Source organism: Sebastes umbrosus, chromosome 20, assembly GCF_015220745.1.
Source record: "Sebastes umbrosus isolate fSebUmb1 chromosome 20, fSebUmb1.pri, whole genome shotgun sequence".
Lineage (NCBI taxonomy): Eukaryota > Metazoa > Chordata > Actinopteri > Perciformes > Sebastidae > Sebastes > Sebastes umbrosus.
The window spans coordinates 17,656,987-17,680,564 of record NC_051288.1 but is presented as its reverse complement, the minus strand read 5'-3'; the positions used below and the strand labels follow the sequence as shown (position 1 = coordinate 17,680,564).

At 41.4% G+C, this 23,578-nt stretch overlaps 1 protein-coding gene across 5 annotated transcripts in view; it reads left to right on the top strand.

Moving 5' to 3' along the window:
* pald1a (phosphatase domain containing paladin 1a) overlaps positions 1 to 23,578 on the top strand; it is a 63,748-nt gene that overhangs the window by 20,092 nt on the left and 20,078 nt on the right. For all 5 annotated transcript variants that reach the window (XM_037755050.1, XM_037755048.1, XM_037755047.1 and 2 more), the window contains 4 exons: positions 14 to 211; positions 731 to 871; positions 969 to 1,040; positions 6,614 to 6,754. In XM_037755050.1, the coding sequence (XP_037610978.1) occupies positions 14 to 211; positions 731 to 871; positions 969 to 1,040; positions 6,614 to 6,754 (552 nt within the window). The remainder of the gene's footprint in view (positions 1 to 13; positions 212 to 730; positions 872 to 968; positions 1,041 to 6,613; positions 6,755 to 23,578) is intronic.

Below are 23,578 nucleotides of genomic sequence, written 5' to 3'. Positions count from 1 at the left end.
TCCTGGCCTGTAGAAACTGGAGACGTCTCTGAAGGAGGAGATCCTACGAGCTCAGAAGTGGCTGGAGGTGACGCTGGAGCAGGAGAAACAGATGAAGATGTTTAAAAGCTGCCTGACGGTGCAGGAGATCTTCAACCAGCACAAAAGCTCCCACCAGGGCCTCGTCTGCAAGCGCATCCCCCTGCCGGACTGCAGCGCGCCCCGGGAGGAGGTAATGATGCGAATAAAACACACGTGTACTCACAAACATGAAGCCATGAAATGAAAATAGTTCACAGGTTGTAATGGAGAGAGGTGACAATGAATGAGCCTTGTGCCCCCTCTAGTGGTTAAGAATGTAACTGTGAGGTTTTCATCATACAATGATGAGCAGGTCTCATTATTTTTCATTTTTCACAACCCCTCATATTATATTTGATCATTTCCTTCATTATTGTTCATTAATGTTGCAGATTTCTATTAGAAATGTGAAGAAAACAAATGTAAAATGATAGTTAGAAGTTAGTTTAAAGCAATTTGATTTAGCATTAATTTCATATTTTAATGTATTTTATTTAATATGTTCACAAAAATGTATTTAATTAAGGTTATGTGTAAAATAAAAGTGATTACATGTGATTAAATATGATAATGATATACTTAGATTTAGGTCAAACAAAGAGATATTGTGGTCGAGTTACTGTGTGTTTTTGTGAATGAACTGTGTGTGTGTGTGTGTTCTTGTTCTCAGGATTTCGATAAGCTGTTGGACGCCATGAAGAGCTCTTTGGCGGAGGACTCTCACTCAGCCTTCGTTTTTAACTGCTCCAACGGCAGAAGCAGGACCACGACCGCCATGGTCATCTCTGTTCTGACTCTCTGGCACTTTAATGTAAGAAGCTTCCTCAGTGTTTTAATACTATTTACCTAAAAATGATCAAATGAGTGTTTTCAAAGTAACATTAAAAACTGGTTTCTTCCACCTGCAGGGTTTTCCAGAGTTTGGTGATGATGAGTTTGTGAGTGTTCCTGACGCCAAGTACACAAAAGGAGAATTTGAGGTATGCACACTTGTAAAACACCTTCTGCAGCTTGTGAACATGTGATCACATTTCACTCTGTCCGTTTATATAAACTCAGAATGAAGTGCCTTAAAGTCACAAGTTCAGTCAACAACAGTTTATTCATTCATATTAACAATTAGTCGATATATCAATCAGCAAAAAAAATATTCGTCAACTATTTCGGTAATCCAAACATCATTTTAATAATTTATTTTAAAACCAAAATGCCAAATATTTGCTGGATCCAGCGTTTTAAATGTGAGGATTTGATATTTTTCTTTGTCATACATGATGGTAAACTCAATATCTTTGGGTTTTAGACTGGTTGGTCAGACAATTTAAGATGTCACCTTGGACTGTGGGAATTTATTCACACAGCATTTTCCTAATTTTCTGACATTTTATAGACAAAACGATTCAGTGAGAAAATAATAACCATATTAATCAACATTAAAAATAATCGTTAGTTGCAGCCCCTACATGGGTTACTGATCGGATTTCCTTCTCAGTTCCATCTGTTCTTTCGGTTTCAGTGTCATCACAGCGTTTAGCAACCTTTTTCATATCAGTGCCGACACTGAGACATGATCTGTGGTTGTGTCTTCTAAAAAGAGATATCCGCTGAGTGTGGTAACCTTCATTGTGATTAGTTTCAGTTCTCATTTTAATCAGCAAAAAAATATTTAGGACTCAAAATACACATAACAAGTCTGCATGTAATCAAACTAGAAAAAAAGACGAAGGGCTTTTGGAAAATTGCATGCTGAGAAGTGGATGCTACTGAGCTAACAATTATATCATGACCAACATGTCAACACATTTTCATTATGTTTCACCAGCTCAGTCATTACATTGATTGACATTAAACAGCAACATGTTTTAGTGTGGGTGTAGGGAAATTAAGTTGATGTTGTTGAAGGTTAAACAAATAAATATAAGCTGCTATATACACCGATCAGCCAAAACATTAAGACCACTGAGAGGTGAAGTGAATAACATGGATTATCTCGTTACAATGGCACCTGGCAGTGGGTGGGGGGGATATATTAGGCAGCAAGTGAACATTTTGAACTTTGTGTTGGAAGCAGAAAAAATGGGCAAGCGTAAGGATGTGAGCGACTTTGACAAGGGCCAAAAACTCTTGTGCTCTTGTGGGATGTTCCCGGTCTGCAGTGATCAGGACGGACCGAAAGTGGTCCAAGGAAGCTGAACCGGCGACAGGGTCAGACCCGAGGCTCATTGATGCACATGGGGAGCGAAGGCTAGCCCGTGTTGTCCGGATCCAATACAAGAGCTACTGGAGCTCAAATTGCTGAAAAAATGAATGCTGGTTCCGATAGAAAGGTGTCAAAACACACAGTGCATCGCAGTTTGTTATGTATGGGGCTGCGTAGCCGTAGACCGGTCAGGGTGCCCATGCTGTCCTAATGTTATGGCTGATCGGTTTTTATATATATATATATATATATATATATATACATACATATGTCTTGAAACAATAGTATAACGTTCTGCATTCTCTCTGTCAGCCCGGTATTTTTATTTGTTGTTTCAAATGTTTTTATTGTGAATGCTTAATTTCCATAATGACACAAGAAGAACACACTTTAAAAATAAGAAATTAAATAAATAAATACATAATAAAAAAGGAAGAAAAATAAATAAACACAGAATAATAATAATAATAATAATGATAATAATAATAATAATAATAAATAATAAATAATAAATAAATAAAACAATATAATGAAAATACTACTATTATTTGTATAACTTCACCTACAAAATGTTCTAGCCAACACTTTAAGGAACAACACAAGACCTCTAACCCATAACCAGCCTCACACTCACCCTTTGTCTACCCCATCTCCACCCCCATCCTCGGACTGCAGTTATGATTCGGTTCCTTCTGCGAGATGAGAGACTAAAGGTTGCGAGATTATCTCAACATCTTTTTATCTTGTCTTTAATGACAAATCGGATTTTCTCGAGGCTGAAGCGTGTCCGTCAGTTCTGTCAGCCATGGTTTCTGTATTTTTATGTTAATGATCTCCTTTAGTGTTGAGGTTGTTATTATTACTGTGATGCATTTTCCAGACGCCACTTGATAATCAAGTGAGCACCGCCAGTACTGTGACCTTTTTAAACCCTTCGCTTCTCTGTTGATGAAGCTTGCCTTTCTGTAGATGGCACTTATTTCTTGGTTTGTTCATCTGTACTGTGTATGCTGCTGCTGGTGCTGCTGCTGGGAGCATAAAATGCATTAACCTTGTGTGCTCATTTCCTTGAATCCTTAGAAAGACTATTTCAAGTTGTCATTTACTCAGTGTAGTTGAGTCAATGGAGGCAGTAGAGAGTGAGAGCTTTCTGAGCATGTTGGTGTTTGCTTGTGGTCAGAGGCGTAACGTTCTTGTTCACCTCTTTGGTGAATCACATCACCGTGCCATACAGCTGTTTATTAAAGGGGTACTGTACAGCCCTTTTTTTTGTTTTAGTCCAAACTCTGCACCTGTGATTGAAAGCTTTGGGTAAACAAAAGCCAGAAGCCAAAGCCTTTTCTCTTCTGGTCTGAATGGTGTCAGTGAATTAGAGCTGCTTGGTGTTGTTCTTGATTCAGAGCTGTGACAATGATTCAGTGGTTGGAACCTGCTGGTCGTGTCCTCGGCACCGCAAAAATGGACACACACAGAAACTGTGCTCAGCAGGCACACAATACAGCGTGCCAGTCAAAGCAGCGCGGCCACCCGAGTTTCTGGGATACACAGAGTGGTCGCCACGGAAACCTCGTCCACCTCCTATTCAACCTCTGAGGGATGTGTGATGTTGCCATCCCCGTTACCTTATCTGCCAAAAAAGGTGTTGCTATGGCTGTGAGGTCCACGTGATGCGAGGGACTGGTGTGGTGTGATATAATCCTCTGCTGGTGTGTGACATAGTGTTTGTTGATCCTCTGATAATCAGCGCCCAGGTTTAATGAAACATCTCTAGTCCTGTTAAGATTTCCTTAATCAATATTTTTCTAATAAACACATAAAGTTAGCAACTAGCTGGTGAACACAGTGGAGCATTTAGCAGCTTAAGAGACAGATATTTCCGTCATGAGTCAGAGCAAAAAGAGAGTAAATATTGGACTTACATTCATCAGAGACACGACTCCAAATGAATGATAATGTTGATCTGTAACTGCTGGAGGTGTAAATAAGGAACTGTTTGCCAACAAGTCAACTTAGAAGGTGGGAATAAGTCAATTTGGTGTTCACAACTTGTTTCTGCTGCCCCCAAGTGGCCAAAAAGGAGTTGAACAACTTTTTTGAAGTATGAGGTTTTTATCCATAATTGGTGTATTTACCTACAGTAGATGGGGGTCGGCACACCCCTAGTTTAGAGAAACAGACTGAAGCTGTTGTATCCATCTATGATCTCTTCAAATCCACCAGACTCCATTGACAAAAACAGTAATTTTACCTCGCAGAACAATGGAGCTGCCTCGATTGGTTAGCTTGTCTGCGTTATAGTGTGTCTTTGGTGTTTTTTAAAGGGACAGTGTATAACATTTAGGGGGATCTATTGGCAGAAATGGAATATAATATGGATAAGTATGTTTTTCTTTTGAGTATAATCACCTGAAAATAAGAATGGTTGTGTTTTTGTTACCTTAGACTTAACCATTTTTTTACAGAGTCGGCCAACATGTTTCTAAAGTTGCCCAGAACGGACAAACCACCGTGTTAACTTTTCCTGCTTGGGCCAGAGTCGATAACGTTACTTGCTCTTGAGTAAACCCCCGTTGCTCCACTCAGCCGCTGGGAAACAAGACACGTGAAACCTCTGTTGGTCTCGAGGAGCTGCAGCATTTATTTCTGCACAAACTGCAACTTCCACCGTACATTCACTTGATATTCTCAGAGCTAAACTAACTCTGTCTTCTGCTCCACTGCACACATTCGCCACCGCTCTCTCTCTTGCTTCACCACTCACTTCCCACATGCACGCACACACACTCTGCACTCAAACCACAACTGACTCCAGAAAGGTCTATTCGCGTTTTCACGTCGGCCATGTAGTTCTTCTAGAGTGTGCTAAGCGTGATCAGATCTTACACACTAGACCTTTTTAAAGGGTTTTATAGGCTGTGAAAACACAGAAGTCTTGGATCGTGACTTTCAGGAAAACACATAGTAGGTAAGAAAAACAATGGTACCTTGAGAGAAATCTTGAGTAGTAAGGTTATGGTTTTATGCAACCTGACACAGATTGTGTTTCTCAGAAGGGCAGCATCAGGCTGCATGCTGATGCTGCCGGTCTGAAACACACACTGAATGAGCAAATAGGGTTTTTTGCCTGCAGGCATGTTCTGTTCTCTGATCCTGCTCTTTGGCTTTCCTCCCCCTCTGCCTCCCTCTTCTTCTTCTTCATCTTCTTCTTCTCCTTCTTATCGGTGTTATCATTAGTTTCCAGAGTAAACCTGCTCCAGAGGGGCCCTCCAACAAGGTTTAGTAAACTAGCTGTGGTTTTACATGCTGATGGAAACATTGCCCATCTCAGCTAGGTCAACACTGTAAATGAACACGCTGACACCCACTCGCACCGATATTTCAATTAGGTCAGGACAGCAGAGTGTTTGCACAATGAACTGTTATGAACAGACCTCACAAGATGGACCGAGTTCATCAGTTCTCATAGTATTTGCATGATTAATTCATTCTAATGGTACAAAATGTTTACATGTTGGCACGGCGTGATGATTCCAGATGCTGCTGTTGCTTCAAGCCAAGATTGTTTATATTGCCGTGGCTTATTTCGTACATAAAGACAGTTCAAAATGCTCTATATAATGCATCAAAAACCCAGAATAAAACATATAAAAACACAAATTCTATGCAGCTATGCAATTATATTTTTATGGCATAGCTGAAACTCAACATGCCTTACATTACATGCATAGAAAGGATTAAAAGGACAAAAAAAATAAACATTTTAATGAATATCATGTGACTTAAAAAGTGCCAGAACAGCTGCTAAATTGTGTTTATATTGTTTTGTTACTGTTGTTGCTGTTTCCAAGGTTAAGAATGAACTTTCAATCTCAACTGTTAAAACCAACATCGATGAGAATGCTTCAAAGAGCGTAGAAAAAAATGGAAATTTTAAGATTTACAGTACTGTGACAACTGGGCTAACCCCACCTGCTGCGAAAGCTCCAAAAAAGCCACTAAATAGGCGTTGTGTTGAGATTGTTTTTCAGCCATTTGAGAAATTATCGCTTAATTACATTTCGATCCACATCTTTCTTGCAAAGTTTTTAACCCCAGAAAAAGTTTTTAATCCCAGAAAAAGTTTTAAATCCCCGAAAACATATTTCTTCGAGTAAACAATGCCAGCGCTTCTGCTTCTACTGTAGTATTCGCATTCATTACAATAACATTATGTTAAGTCAGTGGCAGATGTACCAGAGTTAGTGGTGTTTGTTACATTTTGCAGTCATGTCACAACTTTTCTTGAAACTTTTTTGGCTGGAAAAACTCGCTGTATAACGACGAACGTCTGTCCTGTCGTTTTCTGGCGTGCAGGTCGTGATGCAGCTGGTGCGTCTGCTGCCCGACGGCCACAGGATGAAGAGGGAGGTGGACATGGCCCTGGACTCTGTCAGCGAGACCATGACCCCCATGCACTACCATCTGAGAGAGATCATCATCTCCACATACAGACAGGTACAGCACATCTCCCTGTAGTATTCATTACCTGGTGGTTGAAAGAGATAGATAGATCTTACTGACAGCAATGAAGCAGGAGTGTGTGTGAGTTTGCTGTCATACTTCTATCTTTGTGAGGACCGGTTTGAGCGTGAGTGGGACATTTTACGACATTTTGGCCTGTCCTCATTTCGTCAAAGGGCTCTTTTGAGGATTACGAATAAGGTTTAGGTTAAAGGTTGGGATTAGATTTAGGTCTAGAGAATGTGTTATGCCATTGAGAGAAGAATTGAAATACATTCAATAGAAACTCACAGTCCAGATGAGTATTAAGTTGTGTTGAATATTTATTCTTCAAAAGCAAATAACAATCACACATTCCTCTGAACTTCCTGGACGACGTCTGCGTCGTTAAATCAAAGCAGACGCTGCTTACTTATGAATCTGTCCTCTTCAGGCCGAGACACAATCAGCATGTTAATAAGGATTTAGGCGCAGTTCCGCGTGAGCCCCATAGATGGCGTCAAGAAACTTGTTTAGATGTTTTGTGGGATCCCAGAGACATGAATGAGAGAGATGAACCGCTTTGTAGGCAGGACCTGCAGAGCGAGGGAAGTGATTGTGTTGCAACATAACTTATCTCTAAAAGTAAATGGAACTCCTTTGGGTCATAATGGAAAAGAGTAAGAGTCAAAAAGGCAGGGGAAAGAAATGATTACTTGGGTGTTTTTCAGGCTTGACCTCTTGACGTTTTATTAAGTGCACAAAGCACAGGGGCTCAAACACACCCCTCTTTGGACACATATCACATACTTTAACTTTAACGCAGCATAATGATTCAAACTATGAAGGGTCACTGAGACTTGGATCTTTATTGGGCTGAATCAGCTTTTTGAAAGCCAGCACAGTTATTAAGAAATCGTAGTTTATGTTTTATGCTTTTTTTAAGACCGTTTTACAATGGGCATGTGTTGCGTTGAACCCAATCTAAGCTCCATTACCTAAAAGCTTCTCAAAAAACATGCCACAATTTCCACTCTTTCTGCACAATTTCTATGTCAAGATGTAGACAAATGTGTCCTCTCTCACCCAATGTTACACTCTTTGCGAAACAACTTTATTTTTTTTTTAATAAATAGCTTGAAAGAGCTAAGTGTGTTGACCAAAAGTCTACAACAATTGAGCCCCGATGCTCCTTGTCAGAAACGGAAATGATGGGTGTCTCTAACCTACGACAGCTCCTTTACAATAAATAATAGTTACACATATAATATATCAGCGTCTTCATGCAAGTCTCTAGCCGCTCATAACGAAGACATTTTTTCGATATGACTTTGTAAGGAAGAATCAGAGGTAGTAGAGAAGTGCATTGTGGAAAAAAAGGATGAAAAACAGCTGCATATCTGAAAGGTGTTTCCTGGTAATTTGGACCCTCTGTGTAATAAACGAGGCATACAATGAACAAAATGAGCTCGTAGTGGGGCTTTGAGGACCTATCTGGACAGGGTCTCTTCTGATGCTGTGGCCTCTGCAGGACCACGGCTCTGTTTTAGCCATTTGTAATGCAGACTGTAATCATTGTGCCTCTGTGCACCGTCAGCCGTTCTCAGCGCGCTGGAGGCACCCGGTCCTGTCTCCGCAGTATCAATGGGCCTCATTGTCCCACGAACCTCGTCTTTCGCCTATATTCTCTCTCCGTCTGTCACGTTCCGATGCCAGGCTCCAGCGAAAGGTCTCGCTCTCGGCTCACTTTCAAATCAATTAGGTAATTTGTATGATAATTGCACCAGCAGTAACAAAATAACACCAGACGTATTCAATACAAAAATCATTCACAGAATACGTAACACAAGATGCAACATAATGACTCACCGAATCAGACATTATGCACTCAATGTGAGTGCAGCCTCCTCGGGCATACTTGAGCCATCACATAAACAATTCACAACACGTCTACTGGTCGCCCTATCAACTATCAACAAGAAAACTATTCTACTACATTGGAAGAAGAACTCAGCATGCCACAGTGATTAAATCTTTTACACTGGAACAATACTCCGTATTCAAGCATTACAAAAACAACAATCTGAATAATACAATGAAAAGTATTAAAAACTTCTTAAATCTCTTTGAGTTGTCGATGAGTTAACGCCACAATAAACTCAAATAACATCCATTTACATTTACACACATGCATAAACACAAATAGGACCATAGACACACACATACACTATTGCAAACACACACTCTTTAGAGGCAACCATTCAAGTGGAAACACACTCATACAGCATGTCACTGAAACTGCTAAGAAGATTATTAAAGGAATATTATTACTGATTTCTTTCTCCCCTCATTCATTTTTTATTTATTTATTTATTTACTTATTCATCCGCGCATGTTTTTCCTTTCAGCCGGCGGCCCTTTTTGTTTGTTTCTATTATTACTGCCACCACAAATGCCTCACATACTTTTATGCCCAAACTAACTACACACAGCTGCTTCCCTACAACGATTATTCACCACCCATCTTCCTTCCCCATGCACATCCACAGTTAAAGTTTCTCTAAATGATATCCAGAGCATTAATATAGCATCAAACAACTATTTGCTATGTAAAGATATAGAGGAGTAATGTCTACCTGAGCAGAGAATGAAGTTACTCTCCGCTGTATGTGTTGTAGTCTGAGATTCTGCTTGCTTTGTTGACATATCCGGGCCGGCCCCTTCATGCTTTTAGTGCATGTTAATGCATGTGAGCGCTGCACTGCGACGCGATGCACATTCCTGTTGCCATTTCCGTGCTATTCTATTGATCGACAGTTGGCGTCTGTAACACACGCAACGGAGCGTGGCAACGTGTCAGCAAAGGCAGTGAAGAAGAAGACAGCAAGCTAGGTGACATGAATGTAAACAGTGCATGATTTAAACCATAAAAGAAAATCAGCTTTGGAAGTGTTTTACAAGGAGGGAAATGAACACAACGTGTTTGTTTCGACCTCGATGATACACGTGTTTTAGTGAGAAATGCTGGATGTGAACAGAACTTTTATTTGTTCATAAGACATCTCTTTTAACTGCTGAGATCTGTGAACTAAGCAACACAAGTTTAAAAAGTTATCAAATCAGACAATCAAACAAGTTTTAAACAAACTCCAAAGTTATTTGGAAGAGAAAACGAATCTGAAGGTGTCTGTTGTAAACATCCTTTTAAGTTTACAGACTTTCTGGTTCAGTTTTTACTACCAGTTTTGCTGTTCCCAGATTACATAATACAATGTTATCATAACCAATAGAAATGATGGCTAAAACGACAGAAACAGGACCCAAATTTGTAATGAATCAGAATTATCTTTTAACCCCGCTATAGCAGACCTCAGGTTGGCAACTACGTTCCCCCTCTCAGCCTTTCCCTTCCTGCTTGAACCAGCAGGCCAGGTGATAAACAGTGCCAGATGTTGCTAGAACCCGGCCGGCAGCAGCAGACGAGGGAGAAAAAGGGGGGAAGAAGAGGGGAAAAAAATTCACCCCCAACTCTCTCTCTCTCTCTTCTTGTAGCCCTCCCCCCTCCCAAAGCACCCTCCTCCCCTTTGACAGTGGTTGGAAAATGTGTCTTTGATAGAGAAAAAATATATTTACACTGGGACCCGAACCGTCCGCCAGCTCCCAGAGGGGCCTGGGAAAGGGGGGAAGGTGGTGCTTTTTTTGAGGGGAGGAGGGGGGTTCTTCTTGAAGGGCCTGTAAATCCCTGCTGCCAACCAGGCGTGACCTCGCGTTGCAGATGCGTCCTCCAACATCAAGGTCGACGCAGTGGAGAGGCTACTTCCTCTCCTCCGCTACCTCCTCCTCCTCCTCCTCCTCCTCCTGCTGTCTCCTGCACAGGAATCAGCTGCAGGGGCCTTTCTTTCCATCGTCGAGCCAGTTTGAGATTTGAAAATGGCCTCGAGCAATGTGTGCACACTGGCGTTCACTTTGATATTGGTCCCTTTTCCTTTGTGGAGCTTTGTGTGTTTACAGGTGTCTATCAGACACAGGCGGATTTATTGGATAATTAGAAATGATTTGAAGGTTAGCAGGGGATCTGATATTTTCTTAGCGGATACACCAACATCTTCACAGTCTCTCAATTTCCATCTCTTACCCCTCTGATTGTTTGTTTTCCCCACATTTCCCTTTTATCATCTGTCTAAATCGTCGTGATTTATTATCAAGCTTTTCCATTTCCTCAAATAATTATATTCCCTCAGCTCTATCATACCTAGTGTTACCTTTCAGACCACCAGGCTGGCGCTGGCTTCCACCCACGCGGTCAAAGATTTTAAAAGCAAAAGAGAGCAGAGTTGCAGAAATGGAAATTGCCACTTCTGACAATCTCAGAAACCCAACTCCTAATCCTTTATGTTTGGGCGAGTCATTTTTCTCTATCACTCGAATGCTTTTTTTTTCACCCAGGTGGTGAGAAATCTGAAACGCACAGAGCAAGAGTGAATGAGCAGCAAATCATGCTGCGAGTGTGTGTCCAAAGAAAGGCCCTCACGGTTTGGACGGGGCAGTGGAAAAATATTTTCAGAAAGGGGAGAATGCTGTGAGCAGGTTTTTTCTTGAGGAAAGGTAGCGGACGTCTTTGGGAAAGAAGAAGGGGGGGAGGAACTGGGGGAGGTTTGAGGGGACCACCGCAGCACTGACAGCCGGGTTAATTATACTAACGAAGAAGAGCAAAGGATTAGAAAGAGAGCATGAGAACGAGGGAGGAAAGCGTAGTTAAGGTTAACAAATCACATTGTCCACATTCTGCAGCTTTGCACTTTAATCTCAGCTATCTTTATAATATTCCTTTGGCTCTTTGTCTTAACACTTTTCTTCTCAATTAGGATGACCACTTGACATAAGTGGGCCAATTACAAGATGGAGTTGGTAACGGCCAAGGGAAATATTGGCAATGAAATGAGCCCACCTGAACTAGAGACAGGTTCTTCTTCTAGCCTGAAGTGCGCGTTGATTCCCAGCTCCTGAAAAGAGGCTCTTATTTAGACCCGGCACAGGGTGGGAGGGAGTGAAGTGGGAGAGCCAGAGGTTGTTGTTTTTATTCATAATTTCCAGCCTCTCACATGCCAACGGCAATAGCACTATTTGCTGCGGCTGTCTACGAAAATGAGTTATTTTGACTGAATCCCATCTGAGCAGGTGCAACCAGATGAGCTATTTGGACGTGGATAACATCGTCTCCTTGTGCTCTATTAGTCCAGAGAGTTGTGATGCTGTTGTATGTGTGTGTGTGTGTGGCAGTGCCCGTAGAGGTAAATAAAGCATCTCAGGGGACTTTCCAGAGGGGTTTGGTGAGTCGGGGGGGGGGGTTATATGCAGCTGCTACGAGTCAGTTGCTATTCAGGAGCTCATTTATTTTAAGGGAGTTTCCACAGCTGTAAATGGTCTTCTAATGCATCTAGTGAGAGTTTTATGTGCCCATTGATGTCTAACATGACATGACGCATTAGAGGGCTGCTGAATTCTCTTGTAAGGTTGATCCTAAACTCATATATTTCTGTCACTCATGATTTATGTGCCTTGTTTTGAAACTGTAAAGAGTAGGTTTAGTTGTACATTTGCAGCAGGTACCATAGACACCAAGATCCTTGTGACTTTGACTTTCTGAGTTGACTTAATGAATATTAAAGAGGACCTATTATGGTAATTTTTTTTAGGTTCATAGTTGTATTTTGGGTTTCTACAAGAACATTTGTACTTGCTTTATGGTCAAAAAACGCTTTATTTATCTCATAGTGTCTCTGCTGCAGCAACTCTTTTCACACTTTTGTCTGAAACGCTCTGTTGGAGCTCCGCCCCCCTTCCGAAAAGCACACTCTGCTCTGATTGGTCAGCTGGCCCACTTTGTTGTGATTGGTGAACCAAACCAAACTCTTCAGACTGCGTTCCTGCTCTGCTCTAACCATAGACTGTATGAAATATAGACGTATAGTCTCTGTGACGTCATCCGTAGGTTTCTGAAGAGCCATTGTGAAGCTCAAAGTCGGTGGCTCCGTCCGTCGCCATCTTGGCACCGACGACACAGCCTAACTCGCGGCTAATCCAAAAATGAGCAAAGAGGTGGATCGTTGGTGGAGCTGAGACGGCCCCGAATGACGCAGCAGAGCAGATAGCTAGCAGCTAGTGACCTGGTACGGCACCCACCTGTCACTCAAAGCGGCCACAACCTCAATAATGCTTAACTTTGTATCAATTAAACGGTTGAGTTGTATACAAATTCAACCTCTGTACAGTTTTTATGAACAGGAAACCTATCTATGGAGGCCAAAGCTGTTTTTTTTTGTTTGTACCAAGCTGTAAACATGTTTATTTCTGCTGTTTATTTGGGCATTTTAACATGGGGGTCTATGGGGATTGACTCACTTTTGGAGCCAGTCTCAAGTTTCTGGCACTTCAGCGTTGGCTTCATTTCTCAGCACTGGAAGTGGCCACTCGGCTTGGCTCTAACTAGGTATTATGCAAATGTGTTACTTGGGGACATCACCACATTACAGAGGAAAAGGCGGGACTTAAAGCAAGGCGTTTCAGGCAGTTCAGGAGCAGTGTTTCTTTTTTTTATTTACATGCAAAAAAAAACAACATAACACACTAAAGGGATGGGGAAAAAGCACAAAAGCATAATGGGTCCTCTTTAGATAATCTGTTTCTAGGTTTCCTACTCTGTCAGCAGGTCGATCGCACTCCCTTTTAAATCATGAGTCAGGGGTATTTTTGAGCATGTATCCAGTGGAAGGCGGAAGAGTGGAAGAGTGTAGGCCGGTTTTTGTTCGAGCCAGGCGATTTCACTGATTAGCGCACCTTCAACCAGAGACGAGGATCCAATCAATGACATGACCTGGTCTGATGCACTGCGTCATCGGAAACAATTACACGCAAATAAACTCGGTTTTCACAGCAACCACTTTAACCCCCCGCCAATTATAATCATTTTCAGACTGCTTATTATTCCAACTTTTGCCATCAGCGTGACCCTGTTCAAGGTTTAATTGCTCAGTCGCTGTAGAGTATAGCTCCACTTCACCATGTTGCTGCACTGTCATTTACAACGCACGCTCTCCAGCAGCGGACGTGATGTGATTTAAGATGTTATTTTCAACAGAATAACACTCAACAATCAGAACTTGTGAAGTGCCTACATTCGGTGACTGACTTTCCATTTTGGTGATTTAGTCGTTACCTGAAACCTCGATATCAGCCATGAGTACAATATGTTAAAAAAAACAAAGTAAAATAAACACTCAGCTTCCAGGTTAATTGGTTCACCTCCCTATGCAGTTAAAAGAACACAATTACCATCAAAAAACTGAACATTCATGAAGATATAAAACATCTGATTATAAAAGTTTTGTTTTATTTGAGTAATTTGAAACTGCATTGAGTGATTTTCAGTTGCCCCCGTCTCACATCCAGCATAAAGCAACATCCCACTGGGTTTTATCTTTCTTTCTTTCTTTCTTTCTTTCTTTCTCACCCACCGCCTGTTGTTTTATGTACAAAATTAATTATCCTTTTTGTCCAGATTTGGTCCCAAAATCCCTGAAAAAAATGTGTCTCTTTGTACAGTCCAGATGTTTTATTGTTGTCACCATCCACCTGTTTACATCAGCTGCCATTTCCCACTGGGCAGGTAATGTTATTTGTAGTGTTGTGGGGAGCTGTGTGACACCTGGGAGCAGCTGCCTATGGTTTTATATGAACCAGCAGTGTTTATGTTTTTGTCAGTGCGGCTAATAAGAACAATGAGCTGAAAGCGGTTTGCAAAATACTGTAGCTTCAGGGAGTAATTTCATTAAAGGGAGTCAAAAACATTGCTTACTGCAGCAGCCTTAACAAGCGTGAATTAAGTAGACACTTTTTTTTAGCAAACATGTTCAGCCTATTCATAGCAAGACTGTGTACTTTTTTAAAATCAGAATTATCTTCCTCTTATTAATGCAAAGCAACAGAATATTTTGTTGCTCAGTTGAATGCTCTCAGGCCATTCTAGTTCATGTTAGCAAGCTTGAGATAGGTATTGCTGTATAACCATAGACTGTAAGTGGACGTAGTCACCGTAACGTCACCCATTGGTTTGTGTACTGCAGTTTTGAAGCCTCGAGTTCGGCGTTTTGACCATCGCCATCTTGTTTTTTTGCAACCAGAAGTGACACGAGAAGGTGAAGCTAAGTACAACCGAACGCTGAATAAGATATTTTTTTGGCAACCAAAATGCTAAAATTAACTTTCATGAACTGAAAACACACTGTGAAAGGGTTAAAGATCTAAGATGAAAACACGGACGACTCCCAGACCGGACAACGCCGTGGTAGCGACCTGTCAATCACGAGGTAGCCACGCCCTAAAAAGCGTCCCATTTAGGTCTATTTGACTCTAAATGGGACCGTAATTTACTAAATGAACATCATGCTGTATTGAAGAAGACTTGAAACTAGCGATTGAGACCATAAACTCATGTTTACAATGTTTACTGAGGTAATAAATCAAGTGTCCACTGTGTATAACGGACATTACTGAGTCAGTTGGCAGACTTGTTGACTTCTCTACCTGTGTTACTGTAACACCAGGTTTTATCACTTACTATTCTCTCCTGGTTTCAGCTGTTCAGCAACAGTTATGTAATCTTGCTCTACTGTGAAACTATGGGACTTTTGCTGAACACAAATGACAGCTATGGTATAATACTGAATGCTAAACTACTGTTTGGCATTCAGCTAAAATGCTAAACAGCGGAGAAGAGTTGTAAAGGCAGCGAACTGACACCAACATCAGCTACTTGTCATACCTGACAGGCTGTAGCAGCAAAAACTCTCTGAGTGTATCAAACTGGTTTGTCAAACCAAACTGAAAGGGCATAAAAAAAACACAGCACAGAGGGTGTAAGTATTTTACCTATTGTACATATTGTACTATTTTTATTATTCTAGGATGCCTAACAATCAGGCAAAGGGATCGCCGATGAAAACTAGCCTTTCATCTAACTTGGGTACATTTACATTCGTTTGAATGTTGATTAGTGTACATTGTCCCTTTTCAAATAAAAATTAAATTATACTTAAGTAAAAGAAGCAATATGTCAATGTAAAAATACTCAATTACAAGAAAAAGTAGTGCATTCATAGCTTTATTTAAGTAGAAGTACGTAGGTATTATTAACAAAATGTGCTCAAAGATTCAAAAGTAAAAGTACTCATTCATACTCAATTGGTCCGACAGTATTTTATTTTTGGATCATTATTATTGATGCATTATATGTCAAATCTTAATCTGCAATGTATTACAGCATAGATCAAAAATCACTTACTGTATAGTTTCCCTTAATTAGTGTATAATGCATCATTATGTTGTTCATTCATTAGACCTAACAGGCTAATGTTTTATTCGTGATGCTTCAGCCCCCGCCAATGGGCTCTGCACTCATCACAACGTTGTGTGTTTATTTCACACTTTCTCCTGCGAGCTCTCGTGCTCTGCCTCGCTCTCTGCATGCTGACCTCATTCTTCCTCCTAGCATATCCCATTTTACCCTGAATAACTGAACTGCCCTGGCCTGCCCTTTGCCCTGACCTCCCTCGTGAGCCCCCACCCCCTCTTCTTAACCACTGGCCCCAAGACGGCGCTTCAGACCTCGCTGAGCACCGCACAGAAGGGTTGCCATTTCCTGCCCCCACACACTAAACCTGTCATTCCCCCCAGCCCCACAGACCAGGAATAACTACCTTCCAAAACCATGCATGAGTGTTTAAACATGCCCCCAGTAGCTGTGGTCATGATATCCGACAGATCCTGTTAAGCCCCAAATCATTTCACCGGGAAAAGGTCCACAGTTTTTTTTGTCTAAGCTTTCACACTAGCTAGCTACTGGCACTGAACAAATATCTACCGGAATACAATCCCAGTGGTGAAGTCATTTAAATGCCAACCATGTGGCATATGCAAGGAGTCGTGCCTGGGTCGAGTTGCACTTTCACAATGCCCCAGCCAGGGAAGCCGCGTTTCGTACGTGAGGACAGTTGAGCAACAGATGAATCCCCGTGTTAACGACGCCATAACTGCTCCCAAAGTGCCAACAACTCACACAGTCAGCGAGGAACATTCAGACCTCCCTCGTCTAAAGGGGGTTTTCACTCCCACAGAGACACCTCACACTACGACACAATGTTCTTTCTTATAATGATATGATTTTATACGTGTTGGCATTTACAAAACGGGTGAATATCAAATAGGTTCATGGCATTCACACATTCCATAGGTTGACAGGTGCTCAGATGGTGAAAGCCATGTGTTGCTATTTTAATGACTCACCGGCATATTCACAGATCAGACTGAAGACGTAATCTCGCATCTCTTCGCCACTGCTTTCTCTTATCCATCCCTTTGTGTCTTAAGTCAAGTGACTTTTAAGTCTTAGAAAAAGCGCTGTTCAAATTCCAATTATTGTTATTTTTCTTTTACTCATGCCCGCAGCCCTGTGAGGATATAATGACCATCAAACAACATAAAACAAAATCTTGGGATAATGAAAACTAGAGAGACAACTTTGCTATTTTACGATCCATATGACTAATAGGACAAAGCCTGGTTGAAGAGCTTTGATTCGCCGCCCACACGTCTGATTTGTTTCAGTGATTCAAATACATCTAGTGTGTTGTTGTCATTACTTCCTCTGTGGTTGGAAAAAAAACAGTCTTAGAACATTTTAGGGGGTGATTAAGAATGGGTACGTCATCTTTTCTGCCATAGCCAGAACAAGACAAGCATGGATGAGTAGCCCACTTGCAGAAAAAACACTTAAATTGGCACATGTCTTTGATCGACATGAAAAATGTGAAATTAACTGCTTCTAGCAAATGTTACTGCAGCTTCTGTGTTGAGCGCAAATGGCAGAAAGGATGGATGTGTCTCTATTGATTGGTGGGGCGAACTGAAAATGGCGAACACAAAGTCGGACTGAATAATTGGCAATTCAATCTGATTACCAGGCTAGTGCCAGAGGAAAGCCCATGTTGTTTGTTAAATTGGCTATAATGAATACTTTTACATAAACAATGCATCACAAAACTACATTTAATTGGCGATTCCTTCATTTCGTTCAGCCGTGACAAGCGAACCGCCCCTTGAACGACTCTTTTGGTTCTGTATTTTTTAATACCACACCCCCTAGATATATAGTTTAGAGAGTATTATAGATCCATGATGAAACGGACTCGAATAAAAAGTCGCAATTACAAATCCGTCTGCTACTTCAGCACCACGGACAGCACCACGGATATATCAATACACAGCACAGTTAGGCTATCGATATTTCACAGCCATGGTCGGCGCCATAGATTCTAACTTGCACAAACCTCAGTCAGATAAAAGGATCAATGAGTCAGGAGGACTAGAGTAACATATTCAACTCAACGACCCCTCTGACCCTGCACTCTCTCTCTCTCTCTGCTACTAGGTGATGGAGAGGGCGGTTGGCAGGTTAACAAGGGGCATGTATTTCGATCATTTTGCTAACAAGGGGGATGGCATCCTCCCTCAAATCGCTTACTGACTACATGTATGTGAAAGGTGTCACTCATAGTCATTAATTCTGGCCGGTGGTGTTGCTGCTGGCAGATTTCTCGAGAACCGTTCATACGACGTCACACTCAACACTGCACTTCCTTGGTTCCTGAGCAATCGGTTATACCTGCCATGACATAGTTGCATCACACGCCCAAGTCGCGGCTACTCGCGGTCAGAAACACCGGTGAAATACACTTTCCAAATAGGCGTAGTAGTCGCTTGCTTTGACATTACCACTGCTGTCATTGTGCAGTCTGACATCGGGGGAATGCCGTCTTACTCACAGGGGAAAAACACACACACAGGTCGCAGCTTACTCACGGTCTCACCGGTGAGATACACTTTGGTTCCATTCTGCTTCCAGTTGGCTATACGCTGGTGTTACCTCCTGGAAAGTGAAGAGGAGTCTGGTTGTAAAGTGAACGGCAGTCGCGGCAATTCGGAACGATTGCTTGGCTTCCGGTAGGCTTCCGGTATTGCTGCTTGCATTCATTGTCGGGAGGCCTGAAGCCCCTCGCCTGCTGTTGCACAGAACGATCTGTGATTGTTTATCACTATTGAATGTGTCACATGTCCAAATTGCACCAAATTCGGTACTGCACGCCCCTGCAATACACCCGCCAAGTGTGAAGTCGATCGGATGAACGGTTCTCAAGATATGTGAATAAAACACACAGAGGGACAGACAGATCGAGATTCCTTGCTTTATAGTTAGATGATCATCCAATGTGCAAATAGTGTTCACATGCTAATATTTAGCATGCCATGTTTCGCATGGTAACATGTTCATGGTTAGTATGTTGGGATTTTCTGTGTTAGACTAGTAGAGATTTTGGCCTGTTCATGGCGCTAGGTGGAATCAGTAAAAATCTTAAGGGTCTCATCTACTGGGATCCACAAACCAAATTTCATGGCAGCGCATCCATAGTAATTTCAGAAATTTCCCCCCCAAACCAAAGTGTTTGACCACGCTGTAGTGTGGCAAACAAAAAATATGGTCTTCGCAGCAGCTTTGTGACTCTCTCACAAGAAAACAAGTCAACCATCAATACATTTGCTTTCTATTAAAACCCCCAGCATCAATACCCAAAATGCCATTTGTGACCAAGAGTACAAATTTGATTAGAAGAACTCCAGTGGGTTCTGAAATTTAGAATATCTGATTAGTTTTAGCTCGCAGAAATACCATTTTAATGCCCCCCACCCCCCCACCCACCCACCCACTATTGGGTTTGCATGCACAAGATATTTTGATACCTCAGTAAATGATTGATTCACAGTGGGAGGCTCCAAGTACTCTGTTGCCAGGCATGTGCATGTACAGAATGTACCATAATGCGTGTGGTTATTGTGGGCAGATATTCCAGTCTCTGTGTAGGCTAAGTTGATGAGCCCTGTCTCCTCCTGTGGCTTTTGTAATCTCCGCTCACCAGACACGTGATGTATTCCTGCTTGAGAAATTGGCCTTTATAGTCAAACGTCTATTGACCTTTGATTATACAGCACATTCCGTCTTCAGTTACCCAAATCTTTGGTTATTTGTGAGGCTTATTTTTGTGTTGCACGCTATTTGTTCTTTACTAGAGCTGTTCAATATTTAGATATGAAAGGAAGGTTAAATCTATATTCTGATATCGATCATAATCCAAAAGGCTTCGCTTGTGATGTCATGAGAAAGTATCCGAACTTTTTTAAGTCTTAACCAAGTTACATTTTCACATTCATTTTCAAGCCCTTGGCTCGATGGACAGATGGCAGATCTGAATAGTATGCGGATTGACACAGCTCGCCCTTAAAATCCACCTCAACCTCGACTTTGTGATTTAATCAGCGTAGTGTGGCTGAGCGACTGGAAAAAGACAGACAGAGGATTGGAATCTGTAGAAACCATTAACATAAAGGCATCTCCGTCCCCTCCTCTCGCTGGCTGCTACATGACTTCTCTGCACCCTTTAAAAAAATAAAAAGTTTTGGGCACCATCTTCATCCATAAAGATCAGTTCTACAGCTTGAAGCCAGATGATATATATATAACTTGGATTGCTTTGCTACTGGCCAACCATACAGGCGGCCAACTGGATGGGTGGATGGTCTGAAAAATGGCATGCATATAAAAAAAAAAAACATACATATGCTGGTTAGGTTCATGCAACCTGGAGGAATATATAAGAAATATGTTCTCACTCACTTTCACACATTCCAGCACCTGAAGGATGAACACACTAGGATGTCAAAGGTCTTAACACGAATAATAGTATATATTATAATAATATATCTCACCTTTCGAGTCAAAGTTTGACAGCTTCATATCGACTTTAACAGAAGCAAAACTGAGATAGAACATGAAGTTTTATAGAAGTAGACAAACTAAAAAAAAGAGAGTTATGATTTAATAATTCATAATAAACACCAGGAGATAACAGCTCCATTGAAATTATATGAATTACCTGCTGTAAAAAAATGTAGAAAATGAGTCAATTTGAAATTGCATTGAAGATGAGAGCATTTGAAATATATATATTTTACCCTTTCAGCAGCTGGGTGTAGGCGACGAGGTTTCTTTTGATTTGTTTGAAGACTGGATGTTTTATAGACTAGATTCTTTTTGTGGCAGGAGCTGATCTTACATGCTTGCTAATTTGAAAAGTCTTGTCTCCGAGATTGACAGCGTTGTGTTAAGAACATAGATCAGACTAACTCATCAGAGTTAACTTGAATACATCAGTTTTGGACAGATTTGTGCAGAGGTCTTCATGATACTACCCTTTTGTGAACTCCGGATTGATTCTATTTAGGAATTTGGCCAACCGTCGTCTTCTGTGTTTTTCTACAGAGCATGATGCGATTGTCAGTTGTCAACTAGTTAATCAGTTACGGATGGCATCGCTCTCTTGGTCGGAAAACAAAATAAGACTAATAAATGCTAAAATGGGTCACCAAATATACTTTGGCTGCTGTTTTTGTTTTATTTTTGGGGGGCATTTATTTTGTTACGAGCTGTTTTCTTGGTTTTATGTCGTTTGCTTTTTACATTGCTAACAGATTTTTAAAAAATGGTGGTTGACGGTGCTGCATTGACTCATGTGTTTGACCAGTCGCCGTACACTTGCGTCACTCACATCACTCACGGTTCCTCTTGTGTTGGTAAAGTACCCACTCTGAAATAGGAGCTAAAAACCTGAAAATGGTGTTTTCTAAGAACTACGATCGTTCCTAGTTGCGGTGCGGACACCATAAAAAGGGGGGTTCCTAGAACTAAGTTCTTAGATCTACGAAAAAATTCCTGCGGCCTGAAAACGCCAAATGAGTTTTGGTGAGTAACGGCGGTTGTAAACATAACTTCTGTTTGTTTTCAAGAAAACTCCACAGGGCACCGTTAAGATCCAATAACGGTTAAACATGCAACATAACATGCCAATTATAGCCTTTCTTAACACGGTGACATAAAAATGAATGTTACTATTGCTCAAATCACAGTTTAGCTTCAGTGCATTTGAGTCTAAGAATGGCTTAGATTAATTCATTTTTTAGGCAAGTTTGACAGTAAAGAGCCGAGCCTGACGAGCAGAGTCGGAGAAGTCTTAAGATGGGAATTGTACAGGAGGTCATTAACCTTTTTTGAGTCATGTACCGATGCGGTGGCGTCAGAGGAAAAGCCAATTAGTGAAGATGAGTCAGTTGTGAAATCTATTTTATGTGTGCATGCGCCTTTGTGTCCATGTAAGATCCACAGAGAGGAACAAATGGTAACTTTACTGTTTAATTTAAATATCTTATATATGATAGAAGCTTTGGCAACAAAAAGTCATCCTGGATGGAAAATAGTTCCAGATATTGCAGTTGGGCCCTGTTTTGTAGTGAACCTACCTGAAAATCAGCATGTAAACTTGACTTTGAGTTGTCTGTACATTGAGTGGAGGAGCCATGTGTAGGCTGCCTGTCCACTGTAGACAGGTCGGGGTTTGGTTTAGGATTTGTGTGGGAGGTGTTCTTGTAGAAGCTGATGAATGGCTGCTTGTGCAAACCTGGGTGGGAAGGGCCAATATGGATTGGCCTTTTTACCTCGGCAACCCCATCGGCTGGTAATTGGCACCATATGTCAGGCAGACGGACCTCTCTATAATGTGCTCTTCTCAGTTCGGTTCTCACCCACATGAGCCTGCAGAGAGGGTCGACCTTCAACACTTGTCTGCCACCATTCAGGTATTAAACTGCGGCGCTCCCCTCCAAAAGCTGTACTTTTCTTTATGGATGAGATCATTTCAGTACGGTAGATTTAAATGACTAGAACCAAAAATGAATTATTTTTATTTTATGTCCTCATACACCCAAAGTTGCCCTGCTACAAAATAACCCCTGAACACACACTCTTGTGGCAAACACAGCTCAGAAATCTTCCCATATTAGCGAGTGGAGAGCAACAAGTGGAGAAAACTCAAATAAAGTGCCATTAAACAATGTTAAAATACAAATTTTTGTTTTTTTGACATGTCCCAGATTTGAGGAAAGACAACAAATTATATCATCACTTTTAAGACTTAACACTATTTGGCGTTTTTGTTTTTCTTCCTTCATGTACTGAAGGCCCTCACAAACCGGGGGCATGACGAATAAACAACATGAAAATGCGAAATACTCGCCTGTGAATGTTATATGTCTAGGGCTTTTATTGTGAAAAGTAAGAAGGGAAGGAGTGGATCTGGTATGCGCTCCGCTCCAAGCCTCCGTGTTGTTGTTTGTTAAATATAAGCGCAACTCAACCTGATCCGCACAACGTGATTGGTTGATGGCTTAATTTGCGGTGCGAAAGCTAAAAAAAATCGCCTTCGTTACGGAAAAAAAGTGTCGTTTTTTTGCCGCTTAATATTTGCGTTCTGTGTGAAAGAACTCACGACAAAAATGCAAATTAATCGTACGAAAAAAACGCTGCAGGTGTGTGAAGGCCTTAATTCACCTGATTTAACGACCAATCGGAGAGCTCTCTTTTAGTGACTGCCTCCGCTGCTGATTCAACATGCTCAGCTGGCTGAAGGGCTGCCAGTACGAGTGGATTAGTGCAAACGGTGCCCGACACACCACAAAAGCTACGGGCAACGGGCCGACACCAACACGAGTCCAACAGAGGTCGATGGCCGAGCGTTCCGGGCCGTAAACCGTGCACGATATAACGGCTGATTTCTTCCAGACAAATTATGAAGGGGAAAAAAGAGCTGGCATACCCAATAATTGCCTTTCTAACCATCT